The 13,968-nt window shown below is 43.0% G+C and overlaps 1 protein-coding gene across 2 annotated transcripts in view; it reads right to left on the bottom strand.

Moving 5' to 3' along the window:
- Positions 1-354: 354 nt before the first annotated feature.
- The window catches only part of gpc5a (glypican 5a), a 113,782-nt gene continuing 100,168 nt past the window's right edge, over positions 355-13,968 (bottom strand). Inside the window, exon 9 of one of the 2 annotated variants that reach the window (XM_010886828.3) lies at positions 355-1,190. In XM_010886828.3, the coding sequence (XP_010885130.2) occupies positions 1,006-1,190 (185 nt within the window). In that variant the 3' untranslated portion in view covers positions 355-1,005. The remainder of the gene's footprint in view (positions 1,191-13,968) is intronic. The other variant, XM_010886829.3, reaches the window with a different exon arrangement.

The raw sequence follows: 13,968 nt of genomic DNA on the forward strand, positions 1-13,968 counted from the left end.
TGGTAGATGTATTCTGGGTGTTTAATAGGTTTGGTGGTAGATGTATTCTGGGTGTTTAATAGGTTTGGTGGAAGATGTATTCTGGGTGTTTAATAGGTTTGGTGGTAGATGTATTCTGGGTGTTTAATAGGTTTGGTGGTAGATGTATTCTGGGTGTTTAATAGGTTTGGTGGAAGATGTATTCTGGGTGTTTAATAGGTTTGGTGGTAGATGTATTCTGGGTGTTTAATAGGTTTGGTGGTAGATGTATTCTAAGTGTTTTACAGATTTGATGCTTGGTGTCTCCCATGTGCTTCATAGATGTGAGGTATGCCCATTCATTTGCTTTCTTCTGTGAAAATGCAGACAAATAAATACACAACATATTAATTTATATGGACTCGTGTTTTACAACATCTGTAAACCATCTGCATATACAAAAGGAACTACTGCTTAAAATTTAAAAAAGACAAATGTTTATATTTAAAGAGGTGGGAATGAGACAGGGTACTTAGCACCACAATAATAATATAGATAGTAATCAGAGGGGGATCGTCACATTTTTCCATCCTGCAATAAAAGTGAAAACATATTACCATATACATACATCTACGCATTAAATATATTATCAATTCAATACAATTAAATTCATTTGACGTTTTTACATGATAAAAAATGTTATTTGCCATCCTTTTGAAAAGAGTATGGGAGTAATTGGGGCCGTGACATCAGTGAATGTTAAGTGTCTCGGTGTTAGATTGTTAGTTAAACTTAAGGTCTGGTAAAGAGTGAGTGTTACATATGTTGGCCTGCATACTAGCTGTTGCTAGTACATTTTTACTTTCTATTTCCTCCATTGATTTCCACTTCCTGTTGGATCTCATCCTGGTTTCCTTTTGGATCTCTAGAACTCCATCACGCACAACTTTTTTTTTACAGTTATGGAACTCCCATCTCTTCTCCCTCTCACCTCTGACTGTGTGTGTGTCTGTCTTTATTTCCCTTAGATGAAAAGGAATCAAAGTTTCAGAGGGTCACAGCTGACGAGAGAACAGAAAGTGCAGTCAGTAGTGAACTCCCCAGCACAGCCAGTAGTAGTGTGGCTGGTCGCTGTGATCTTAGACTCTGGGCGGTAGACCTGTCCCCGTCTTCTGAGTCGTCCCGATGGGGGTGTTGGTGATGACGGTGGTCAATCCCTGAGTCCGGAACCACTGTAGGGGGAGAGAGGGATGGAGTGAGAGAGAGAGGAAGGGAAATAAATACTGACAGAGCATAGTTCTGAGGTACATTGTGGCATGGTGTTATGACTGTCCATACTGTTCAACATGTATTGTAATCTCTGTATAAATACCCTGCTGTAAAACCACTAAAAACACCAAACAGCAGCAGCCAAGACATCAGCAGCCCAAACATCAGCAGTCCAAACATCAGCAGCCCAAACATCAGCAGCCCAAACATCAGCAGTCCAAAACCTCAAATTTGTGCCTTTTTCCAAAGTTTAGTGTTGTTGCTGTTTTCATAATCATTTCAATTGTCAACCACATTCAATAGTCTGAATTTCTAGCTGAAAAGATGAAACGTGATCTACTATCTTGGTGTCTTGAAGTGCCCCAGAGTCGGCAGAAGGTGGTGTACTAAAGTGTTCAAGAGCTGTTGAATTTCGAGTTAAAGAAAGTCTCTGTGAGCTAAGATCTGAGAGACAGGAGATCCAGGCTGTAGTATAATTCCTGGGTGTCCCTCTGTTCCCGGAGTCTTAGCAGGAGGTGTCCTGATTATCAACAACAGACATCTCCCCAGGGCCGAGGCGCACGAGACGCTGTCAGGGGATCCCAGTGTGAATGGCCTGAAATTAACTGGATATTGATTCAGCGCTGCTCCGCCAAGCTGCTGCCGTCCCCAAGACAGACGAAAACGATGAATAGACGGCTGTAAAACACAGACTTCTGCATCTTAACAGGCCTACGACCTCCACAACACTGATTGTCAACTGGCTGTGTCTCTATGACCTCAAAAACACTGGCTGTCAACTGGCTGTGCCTCTATGACCTCCACAATACTGCACTGTGGCTCTATGAACTCCACAACACTGCACTGTGGCTATATGAACTCCACAACACTGCACTGTGGCTATATGAACTCCACAACACTGCACTGTGGCTCTATGAACTCCACAACACTGGTTGCAAATTAATTAAACCCAATTCCTCTTTGGGAAAAACTTGGTTAAATGGTTAAGCCACTTTTAGCAGCAACCAAACACTTCCTATAGTAATTTACTAGTCTCCTGTAGCGCTGTGACATCCTTTAACTAGGTAAAAAATGCCCAGTACATAGACATTCTGATATAGACTTACTAGTGCTTGTTTTGGGTCATTGTCCTGCTGCACAACCTGGCTGCATTTCAGAGTACAGATGAACGGCCCGATGAGCCTTCAGGTTCAGGTTTCCACCTGGCAACACAGTCATGGTTCCCATTTGGTCACGTGAACACAGACCTTAGACAAGAAGGGATAGGCCTACAGATCCTTGGAGGTTTTTCTGAGGTTCTTCAACTGGCCTACCGGACCGCAAACAGTGGGTACATGGCAAGAGTACATGGCTAGAGAGAAGACACATTGGTCATTCAGTGTTCTGCGGGACAGTGTGTACCATTGGACGTTTGGAGGTTTAGTTTTATAGGGGACAGTGTGTACCATTGGACGTTTGGAGGTTTAGTTTTATAGGGGACAGTGTGTACCATTGGACGTTTGGAGGTTTAGTTTTATAGGGGACAGTGTGTACCATTGGACGTTTGGAGGTTTAGTTTTATAGGGGACAGTGTGTCCCATTGGACGTTTGGAGGTTTAGTTTTATAGGGGACAGTGTGTCCCATTGGACGTTTGGAGGTTTAGTTTTATAGGGGACAGTGTGTCCCTTTGGACGTTTGGAGGTTTAGTTTTATAGGGGACAGTGTGTCCCATTGGACGTTTGGAGGTTTAGTTTTATAGGGGACAGTGTGTCCCATTGGAGGTTTAGTTTTATAGGGGACAATGTGTACCAGGCTGCTCCACAACTCTACTGATGTGTGTCTAACAGCATTAGAGGATCTGAGGACTGATGGACTCTTCTCCTCTCTCGCTCTCACTCCTATCTGTTTTCATCCCTCTTCATCTTTCCCTTTCTCCAGCCGACCCCAGACATTTCTGAAAGTCTCCCGATGATTACATGATTGACTGCTTGGAATATGTGAGTAAAAAATACATGAAATGGTAAGAAGGAACAGCGTCCTCTTTGAAAAGAACATATACAGCAAAGTACTAAAAATATTGCCTCGGTTTGAAGCTGTCTGTTCAGTTCTTGAGGCATCCTGTTTGACCATATGCTTTCTCTTTGTAGCCGCTAGATGTTACTGTTGTTTGAAGTAACTACAGATTTCGATGAGAAATGTAATTATTTACAACATGGCAAAATAAAAAAGATAAATATTATTTGGTGGGGTTTTACAAAAAAGTTGGGACGCTGCATAAAATGTAAATAAAAAAAAAATGCAATGATGTGCACATAATTTAAACCATATATACAATAGAAAATAGTGCAAAGACAACATATCAAATATTGAAACTGAGACATTTAATTGTTTCTTGAAAAATAGATGCCCACTTTGAATTTGATGCCAGCAACATGTTTAAAAAAGGTTGGGGGAGAGGCAACAAAAGACTGGAAAAGTTGCGTAATGCAAAAAACTAAACCTGGTGGAACATCACAGCTAATTAGATCAATTGGAAACAGGTCAGTAACATGATTGGGTATTAGAAGATTAGTCCAGAGATGATGAGTCTGTCAGAAGTGATGATGGGGAGTTGTTCACCATTCTGTGAAAGACTGCGCAGGCAAATAGCGCAACTTAAGAATAACGATTCTCAATGTAAAATTGCAAAGAGTTTGGGAATCTCATCATCTACAGTACATAACATCATTCAGAGAATATGAAGAAATCTCTGTACGCAAGGGACAAGGCCAAAAAACAATGTTGGACGGTCTTGATCTTTGGGCCCTCTGGCGGCACTGCATTAACAGATACAGAGTGTTGTTAAAAGAAGAGGCGATGCATCACAGTGGTAAACATGCCCCTGTCCCAACTTTTGTGAAACATGTTGCTGGCATCAAATTCAAAATGGGCATGTATTTTTCTAAAAACAATAGCATTTCTCAGTTTCAACATTTGATATGTTGTCTTGGTACTATTAAATATAGAGATAAATATTATCAATAAAGAGATAAATATTTTCAATTAAATATAGAAATAAATGATTTGCACATCATTGCATTCTGTTTTTATATTTGGACATGGGGTTCCCAATATCTAAGAAACAAATGAATAGAAAAAAATATCTAAATGATTTAGATAGGAGATATCAGAATATGAATGTGAAAGAGGTGGGATTTTAAACGGAAAGATACTTTAACATCATGCTTTCTCTTGGAAACCTCTGGATTCTAATGTGGTAGTCATGGCTGCAGACATGTCCAAATAGGTCACGGCATTGTCAACAAAACAAACAACAAAACAAGTCTCCTTATGATGTAATTCCAAAAGGCCCTCTTCCCTACATATGGCCCTCCACCACACAGACAGTATGGGGCCCTTTGGAACATGTTGAGGACAGGATTGTGGGCATTATGGGTGGTCACACTTACAAATACATTTTGTGTAAGAATTCTGGTATGTAAATTAAGTTTGACTTGATTTTAAATCACACGCCCGCTGAAGTATAGAAGTGCCATTGTTGGGACTGAAGAAATTAAGGGATTTTTATACTAAGCCACTCAATCATTTATTCTAAGACAGCAACGCTGATGAATTAAACAAAGAAAAATAAACAGTTAATTCTCTTTTACGGTGCATGAATGAAGCTAATCTCTCATAATGTTCTTTAGAAAACCACACCACAATTACAGGAACAAGATATCTTTTACCCCTGCTTGAGGCGGTAAATCCAAGAGTCCCAATGTTCCTGTTTAGAGAGACACAAAGACAAAATTACACCAGCCTGGCCACTGTTTCTCTGGCTCTGGATGGGTAAATCATACGGTCGCCCAAATCTCTTCGGTAAAAGACAACAAGGAGGATAAAATCGGTTGTTGGACATCTCTCCCACCACACCCTTTCTGTGTTTGTTCTTTAATGATACAACCCTGGCTATGACTTCACACAGCGCTGAGTGTGAATATGAAAAGGTCAAGAAGAGTTAGGAATAGGTGCCATTTGAGACACGCCTCGAGAGGCGAATGAATACACCTTAAGACTGGGATCTAGTGAAACAAACCACACATTCATTCACAGTTTAAGATTGGGATCTAGTAAACCAAACCACAGATTCATTCACAGCTTAAGACTGGGATCTAATGAACCTCATTCATTCACAGCTTAAGACAGGGATCTAGTGAACCAAGCCTCAGATTCATGCAAGGTTTAAGACTGGGATCTAGTCAGTAACTAGTCCCTCTGGGATGTGATTCGCTACAGCCCTTGTTGAAATGCACATCCATACACATATTGTATTAAACCGTTTTGGGATTTATGTGTGACCCTGTGACCTGTGCCCTTTGAAGATGGAAGCAAGAAGGTTGTAGAGTTTACAGGTATCACCCCTACAGAGACATGTGACTGTCTACATGTTGTGGATGATCATAGGTTGTTAGGATGACATTAGTGTTGCCTAGTAACTGCTTAGTGTTGCTTGTTGAACAGGCTATTTTTGTAGGAAAAAATGCTTGTTTACTGATCAGAATGTAATCCAGAGCCAAGTAGCCATCAACAATTTTGCTTCAGTAACTGTGCTGTGTGGTGGTACAGGAAACAGTGTCTGTGCTGTGTGGTGGTACAGGAAACAGTGTCTGTGCTGTGTGGTGGTACAGGAAACAGTGTCTGTGCTGTGTGGTGGTACAGGAAACAGTGTCTGTGCTGTGTGGTGGTACAGGAAACAATGTCTGTGCTGTGTGGTGGTACAGGAAACAGTGTCTGTGCTGTGTGGTGGTACAGGAAACAGTGTCTGTGCTGTGTGGTGGTACAGGAAACAGTGTCTGTGCTGTGTGGTGGTACAGGAAACAATGTCTGTGCTGTGTGGTGGTACAAGAAACAATGTCTGTGCTGTGTGGTGGTACAGGAAACAGTGTCTGTGCTGTGTGGTGGTACAGGAAACAGTGTCTGTGCTGTGTGGTGGTACAGGAAACAGTGTCTGTGCTGTGTGGTGGTACAGGAAACAGTGTCTGTGCTGTGTGGTGGTACAGGAAACAATGTCTGTGCTGTGTGGTGGTACAAGAAACAATGTCTGTGCTGTGTGTTGGTACAGGAAACAATGTCTGTGCTGTGTGGTGGTACAGGAAACAGTGTCTGTGCTGTGTGGTGGTACAGGAAACAGTCAGTGTCTGTGCTGTGTGTTGGTACAGGAAACAGTCAGTGTCTGTGCTGTGTGGTAGTACAGGAAACAGTGCCTGTGCTGTGTGGTAGTACAGGAAACAGTCAGTTGTTTGGGTGGCTGGGGATGCCTGCTGTAGAAGTCTGGAATAGGAGGAGACACGGCTCCACTGCTGAACCTAGCTGTAGGCATGACCGATGTACTTGCTTGCTTGAAATGTGGACACAGAGGACCCTGGCTTTAAACTCATTTTCATCAGTGTGGTTAAGGGTGTGTCTGCCCCTTTCCTATAGCCGGCAAACAGCTCCATATTCAATGAATCATGGTTTTAATCAAACACAAACTCATGGGCCAGTACGGGAATTTTAAATAGATTGTAACATTCTACACAGTGTTTAAAATGGCTTGCTATGAATGGAAGGACATGGAGTGATGTTGGTAGACCTATAAATTAATCACACTGTAAAAGGCAATTTACTAATGCATCACTCAGATGACAGATGGGTACCCTGATATGTAAATAAGAGATCAACAGACAAGGGATATCATCTTGTTACATTAGATTATAATATATTTATGGGAGAGACTTCTTGTCTTACTTTAATGAGACATCCCAATTTCACTAAAACCGCCCTCTGAGAACCACACTGTAAACCAATATCAACAGTCCATACCCGAATGGCAACACACAGCATACAGACACAGTACCAAGTAGATTTAGTACACAATATTGTACATATACAGTCATGTGAAAAAGGAAGTAAATGTGGATTGCCAATGGTCTGGAATGTCTCCATTTCCAGATGATCTGTCAGACAGTGGAATTATATACTTGTAATTGCTTGGAAATGGCCTTGTAACCCCTCCAAACATATGGCCATCAATAATCTTTCTTCTGAGGGCTTTCAGGTCTTTTGATCTTGGCATTGTGTCACCGCACACCCATCAGGTTAAGACTAAACCAGACCAAGTTTCTAACCTTTATGGACGGCTGTCCTTCCTAGATTACTCAAATGATTTCCCCCTGATTTTAATTGTAGCCATTTTATGTGACGGTAAAAGTACTGGTATGCTAACTTTGTACGCATAAGGAATTTGCAATTCAGTTTATATTTAAGGTTTCACAAAGTATTTTAATTGTTACACAGGGTTTAAGTGTTTTATTTGATTTGTTTAATTGGATTATTTGTTTCAATCAATGTGGTTGGAATTATAGCTGAATTATCCATGCATCCGAATATGTTAAAAAATGTAAATAAAAAAGCGTTCTAGGGGGTGAACTTTTCACGAATGTATGGGAGAGTAAATGAGCAGATGGACTAATAAATAGATGCACACGGGTGGCAGAACAGCTGACATCACATCTCTGGTCGACCAACTGATCGGCCTGGTCAACGAGGGTGGATTTGAGAGAACTTTTTTATAATCGTCCAAATAAAACTTTCTGCGTTTCATCGATCAACCTCTACTAAACACTGCAGTATTCCCTCTAATTTAGTTTTTAGTCTAGGGAGCATCAATATTAAAATTATATCGTAATCTATTACATTCCCACTGTAGTATCAACCTCTGCACCCAGTTGGACCAACAAAGGCTTCAATACTCAGAGAATCAACATCCCCGACGAAGCCTGACGAAGCCTCTGGAAAATATCCCACTCTGATACACGCATCAGCGACAGGCGCTACGACAAAGCACTTCAGAATCCAATAGTCTACATTATTAATTGTGTTATACAGAAACACAAAACGTTGAAGAAAACAATCTGGGTCTCGATGGACACAGCTCTTATTGAAAGGATCTAATGTGTATAAAACGACAAGCAGAGAAGAATTAACCAGATTCATCTAGAGGCTCCGTCTGCATTTTCCCAGCAGTTGCCTTGTGCGTTCCAAATGACACCTCGATTCCTTGAAAGGGTGCTACTTTTGACCAGGACCGATGGGTGTTTTGGTCAAAGGGGTGCGATGTGAAAGGAAAAAGGGTGCGGTTTAGGACACGGTCGTAGAATTCATTCTGAGTCTTTTTCGCTTTCTGAAGAACAACAAGGGGACAGGAAGTCATGCTGAGAGAGGAGAGACACAAAGTAGGAGGGGGGGCAGAGAAGAAGAGAGGGGACACCGGAGATCTGAACAGACAGTCTGTTTCCACTCAGAGACAGAACAACTTAGTGCTCCTCTGTGTCCCACCCAAACTCCCTGTTCAATTAGATTCATGGGCACACTGAAAAACCCTCAATTAACACCACATAGGAGAAATCATATCATTCAGCACGTTCTGTGTTAGCTTTCTTGATGAGTTTCCAATACAGCTTGCACAGCTTGAGCTGGGTCTAGTCTCTGCCATAGACAGAGAGAAGAAAGGGAGCAGAGAGATGGAGAGGAAGAAAGGAAAGAGAGAAGGAAAGAAGAGAAATTAAGTTCCAGAACAGTACAAAGGTGGTATGTAGTTTTGAAGCCACTGTCATAGGAATTACTAGATTATTTAGCAAAAAAATTTGCAACAAATCCAAGCCACTTATTGGGTAAACTCTGCCAATGTTTGGTGCCAGGTGAACACAAGCCATCTCTGTCTGTTCAGAATGAGATCCAGGTACACAACCACAGGTGAGAAAGCAGAGTTTCCGTTGTCATGGTCTCAGAGACAACAACCTTGTCTTATCTGGAGGAAGGAACAGTATTTCCAAACTGTTGCCCACAATGCTTTGCAATGAGTGCCACAGTTCCAAATGACCCTATAGGGTAAAAGTGCACTAAAGAGGGAATATGGTGGAATTTGGAATGCAGATTTCCAGTGTTCTCAGTAATTGGTAGCAGACAGATACACTTGAATGGAGTCACAATGCAGATCCCCTGAGTGGCTGGAGGCTGTTCTAACAAGGTACCAACACTGCTGCTTATTTGTTTCAAGACATAAAAGATGAGCATCAAAAGGCTTTCGCTTCATGCTACTGGATCAGTAAGAGGCAGCCCGTGAATCCCAAACCAGCCCCTCGCCCTGACCAACTTCCTCCAAGGATCCTCCAAGGTGACGTGTTGCTGGCGAAACTCTGAGGGTGACTTCCAACGCTGGAGCAGGCATCACAAACCAATCAACGTCTGGACACATTGTGACTTGAATTATGCAATTCATATTTCACTTAAATATTTCAATGAGCATGAAAATCGGACAACAAAAGCACTTTGTCATATGATTAGCCACTCCTATCCATTATTTTGTCTGAAATTGCACAAGTAAAAAATTTATAAAATACTGCCTGATGGAATTCCATTGCACTTAAGCTCCAACATCCTTGATAACATCCATTCCCACAGTTTTGGAAATCCAGTACAAATGGTGGAGGCAAATGTGACCGCACAAATGGAGGCCTGGATGGACAGGGTTTAAATGGAGGCCTGGATGGGCGGGGTTTAAATGGAGACCTGGATGGGCGGGGTTTAAATGGAGGCCTGGATGGGCGGGGTTTAAATGGAGGCCTGGATGGGCGGGGTTTAAATGGAGGCCTGGATGGGCGGGGTTTAAATGGAGGCCTGGATGGGCGGGGTTTAAATCAAGGCCTGGATGGGAATAGGTTCAAATGGAGGCCCGGATAGAGGGGTAATAAGATGGAGAGGATGAATTAGAGAAATGATGGAGAGGGGAGGGAAAGGAGAGTTAATTTTTCATTACAGTTAGTTCCTGTTGCTAGAGGAACCAGGCCAGGTTAAATCAACTGCCAACTTCCACACCAGTGTGTCTATATGGCTTTAAATCATGACTAAAGACAGCTTAGTGAAGACAACACCACACTGAACACTCAGGAAAACATGCCAAGGTCACAGATCTCTTTAGTCTCTATAGAAAGATAACGTTATTCTCCCATCCCAAATGGTAGCCTATTCCCTATATATTGTACAACTGACAATGAGAGTTCTGGTCCAAAATAGTTCCCTGTAAAGGGAATAGAGTCCCATTTGGACGGCAGCCTATCTTACAGCCTTACTGCATGAAGGGATAAAGATCTGTCATCTCCTAGCCGCTTAAAAAAAAAAACAGAGTAACCGGAAACTCATGACTACACAACACACCAGGAATTTCTAATAGAAGAAATTCTGGGTAAGGTCAAACTGGCGCTGCTTTTAACAAAATTAGAATAGGGATTTACCGCAGGAGATTATTTTAAAACTATTTTAGTACATGAACGCTATCTAACCCCTCTGTGATAACACTAAATAACAGTCATGAAGACAAAACTGGCTTTATTCGCATTTTCTCCTTTTCTCCAATTCACCACTGTGGAAAGGAGATTAAGATGTGCGTCTTTGAGAGCATGTCCCAAACAGCCCATCCGCCTTTGTCACAGTGCTTGCTCAACCAGGAAGTGTTTGCAGGCACGCACTAGTTAGAGGTCATTGCATTCCCCGACCAACAACCACAATTGAGCCCACAGGCACCCAATCTGCCACAAGGAGTCACTAGAGAGCTACAAAAAGTATAGCCCTGTCTGACATCCACCCGTCCAACTAGGAGCAACACTGAGCCAATACTGGACCCCAGGGCACTGTGGGGTATGCAGTGAACGGCATTCAAACACCTGGTGTACTGACGCAGCTCTGCCAGGCTCCCCTGTGTTCTAGCAGCAGTTGACCGGAGTTCACGGTTTGTCAAATAGACATTTTCAACATCTGTTTCTGGTTGTCACACTGAGAAGCTCAAAACAAACATTGCTGGGTTTTTCACCGTTGTGTTTAATTTACTGACGATAATTACAATCCAAGCAGATAATGAGATCTTTACTCAAGTCAAACAGTGCGCGGGTCAGGTTGGCACGGCAGCCATTCCACGGGCAGAATCAAGCTGATCTTCGCAACAGCATGGCTAACATGGCTGGCCAATCAGTGCTCTCGGAATTTAACCACACAGCGCACTATTAATATGTAGCACACTACATTAGATCAGGATCTGGTTTTCAAGTACTGCATTACTGTAGGGACTGTCTACATACTGTTCTATGTCCTCCATACTGTTCTATGTGGTCACAGAAATGTTTCTAACTAAACCAAAAGAAGAGAGAGGAGACAGAAGGGGGCTGGGAAATGGACAGAGAAGAGGACTGGAGGCCCAAACGGCAAACCCCAGAGACGACCAGAGGAATTATAAACAAGGGATGAGACCACACACACACACAGCTGCATCATACAGTATTTAACAGGCTAAATCTGAATAATTAACATCACAGGACCACCAAAACACATGATCTGGAAGGACCTACTTCCTGTTATTGAAAACAATAGTGTCACATCAAACTTGGCTAGTTCAAGGTGAATTAAATAACAAATTGTGTAAATTTTGTGCCAAATCTCAAAGTGGGTATTTGACTTGCTTGAGTGCAGCCTCAGTGTAACTAGGAATTGCACAGTAGATACATTTAATATAACCCTCAGTTCTCTGAACCTGCATTTGGCTGTTGTGAAAGTGGGTCATCGTATAGTCTTGAGGAACACTTTTAGGCAAATGACATGATACAGAGCAGCAACAGACAGTGCAAAGACAGAACTAAATACTTTTAAAATCATTGTAATCCACTGTCCCAGTGAGAAAACTGTTTTGTCTGAACAGGCCTTGATGCTCAGTGTTTCATAAACATTTGATTTTGCAGATCAACGCTCTGCTTCAGAGTTTACATCAGTGCTCTTATTACATGGCAAATAGGACAAACTGGGGTGGAGTCCCTGCCCTAAAGGACGAGAGGTGGAGTCCCTGCCCTAGAAGACGGGAGGTGGAGTCCCTGCCCTAAAGGACGAGAGGTGGAGTCCCTGCCCTAGAAGACGGGAGGTGGAGTCCCTGCCCTAAAGGACGAGAGGTGGAGTCCCTGCCCTAAAGGACGAGAGGTGGAGTCCCTGCCCTAAAGGACGAGAGGTGGAGTCCCTGCCCTAGAAGACAGGAGGTGGAGTCCCTGCCCTAAAGGACGAGAGGTGGAGTCCCTGCCCTAAAGGACGGGAGGTGGAGTCCCTGCCCTAGAAGACGGGAGGTGGAGTCCCTGCCCTAAAGGACGGGAGGTGGAGTCCCTGCCCTAAAGGACGGGAGGTGGAGTCCCTGCCCTAAAGGACAAGAGGTGGAGTCCCTGCCCTAGAAGACGGGAGGTGGAGTCCCTGCCCTAAAGGACGAGAGGTGGAGTCCCTGCCCTAGAAGACGGGAGGTGGAGTCCCTGCCCTAAAGGACGAGAGGTGGAGTCCCTGCCCTAGAAGATGGGAGGTGGAGTCCCTGCCCTAGAAGACGGGAGGTGGAGTCCCTGCCCTAAAGGACGAGAGGTGGAGTCCCTGCCCTAAAGGACGGGAGGTGGAGTCCCTGCCCTAGAAGACGGGAGGTGGAGTCCCTGCCCTAGAAGACGGGAGGTGGAGTCCCTGCCCTAGAAGACGGGAGGTGGAGTCCCTGCCCTAGAAGACGGGAGGTGGAGTCCCTGCCCTAGAAGACGGGAGGTGGAGTCCCTGCCCTAAAGGACGGGAGGTGGAGTTTGTGCTTCACTTCGGCTCTGTAACTTCCCCTTCATATGCTCTGACCTGTGGTGAGCTCCGCACTGTTTTACATTGAAACTGAATCTACTGTATTGCAGGAGTTGGCAAGAGAAAAACAAAAAAGATTTGTTGCATTAAACACCAGGAATTCAGAAGAGAAAAACAAAAACATTAAGCATTCCCAGAAGTAAAAGAAAATATACGATGTAAACATGTTTCATAATAATCATAAATTATATTTTCTTAAGTCAGTTGTGGTCAGTTGTAGCATTGTACATGTTCCGGTTACAATTATAAGACAAACTAAGCAGATCCCTCAATCAAACAAATTCCAACACCTTAGACAACTTGGATAAAGAACAAAAGTTCTGCTCTTAAAATGTTTGATGTGGTTTGTCTGGCCCTTCCATGTTTCCTGTCAGCTCCCAGATTCAAACGGACCACACTGAAAAACAACTGTTTAACCCAGAGAATTCCTGCAGCCTGACCAGTAAACATGACATATCCCAAATGGCACACTGCCACCTTATTCCCTTCAGGCCACAGTCAAAAAAGTGCACTACAGAGAAACCGGAGCAATTTGGGACACAGCCTAGATGTAATAGATGGCGTTCCTCCATAATGGTTGGAGTTGAGAAGAAGCAGGAAGAAGCGGTGAGTCGTGACCAGATCTGATTGAATGACTGACACAGTATTTACAAGAGAGGAGATAAATCTCCCCCTTCTGAAGTCTTAACACCCCACAAACTGAAAAGACAAAACAATCACATTGTAAAGTTTCAATCTGCGATTGGTAAATTTTCATTTGACTTGAAGCAATGACATATACCGAATGATTCTTGAAGAACACAAATACATGCCTTGGGGCTTTGGGTAAACTGTTGTAACATGGTTCAAATGACCAATATGATGTCATGGATGGTCAGTCCTTGCAACAATAACTTTGATTAGAACTACCCTCATCCTTCAGCTATTTACCAAACAAAAGGCTGAGTGAACCGGTTATGGTTTGAACTGCAGATTCCCCCTTTACAGGCTGAAAGAAAATCAAATGCAACAGTAAGGTCTCTGCTGGATTTAATATAATATACTGCAGA

Source organism: Esox lucius, chromosome 22, assembly GCF_011004845.1.
Source record: "Esox lucius isolate fEsoLuc1 chromosome 22, fEsoLuc1.pri, whole genome shotgun sequence".
Lineage (NCBI taxonomy): Eukaryota > Metazoa > Chordata > Actinopteri > Esociformes > Esocidae > Esox > Esox lucius.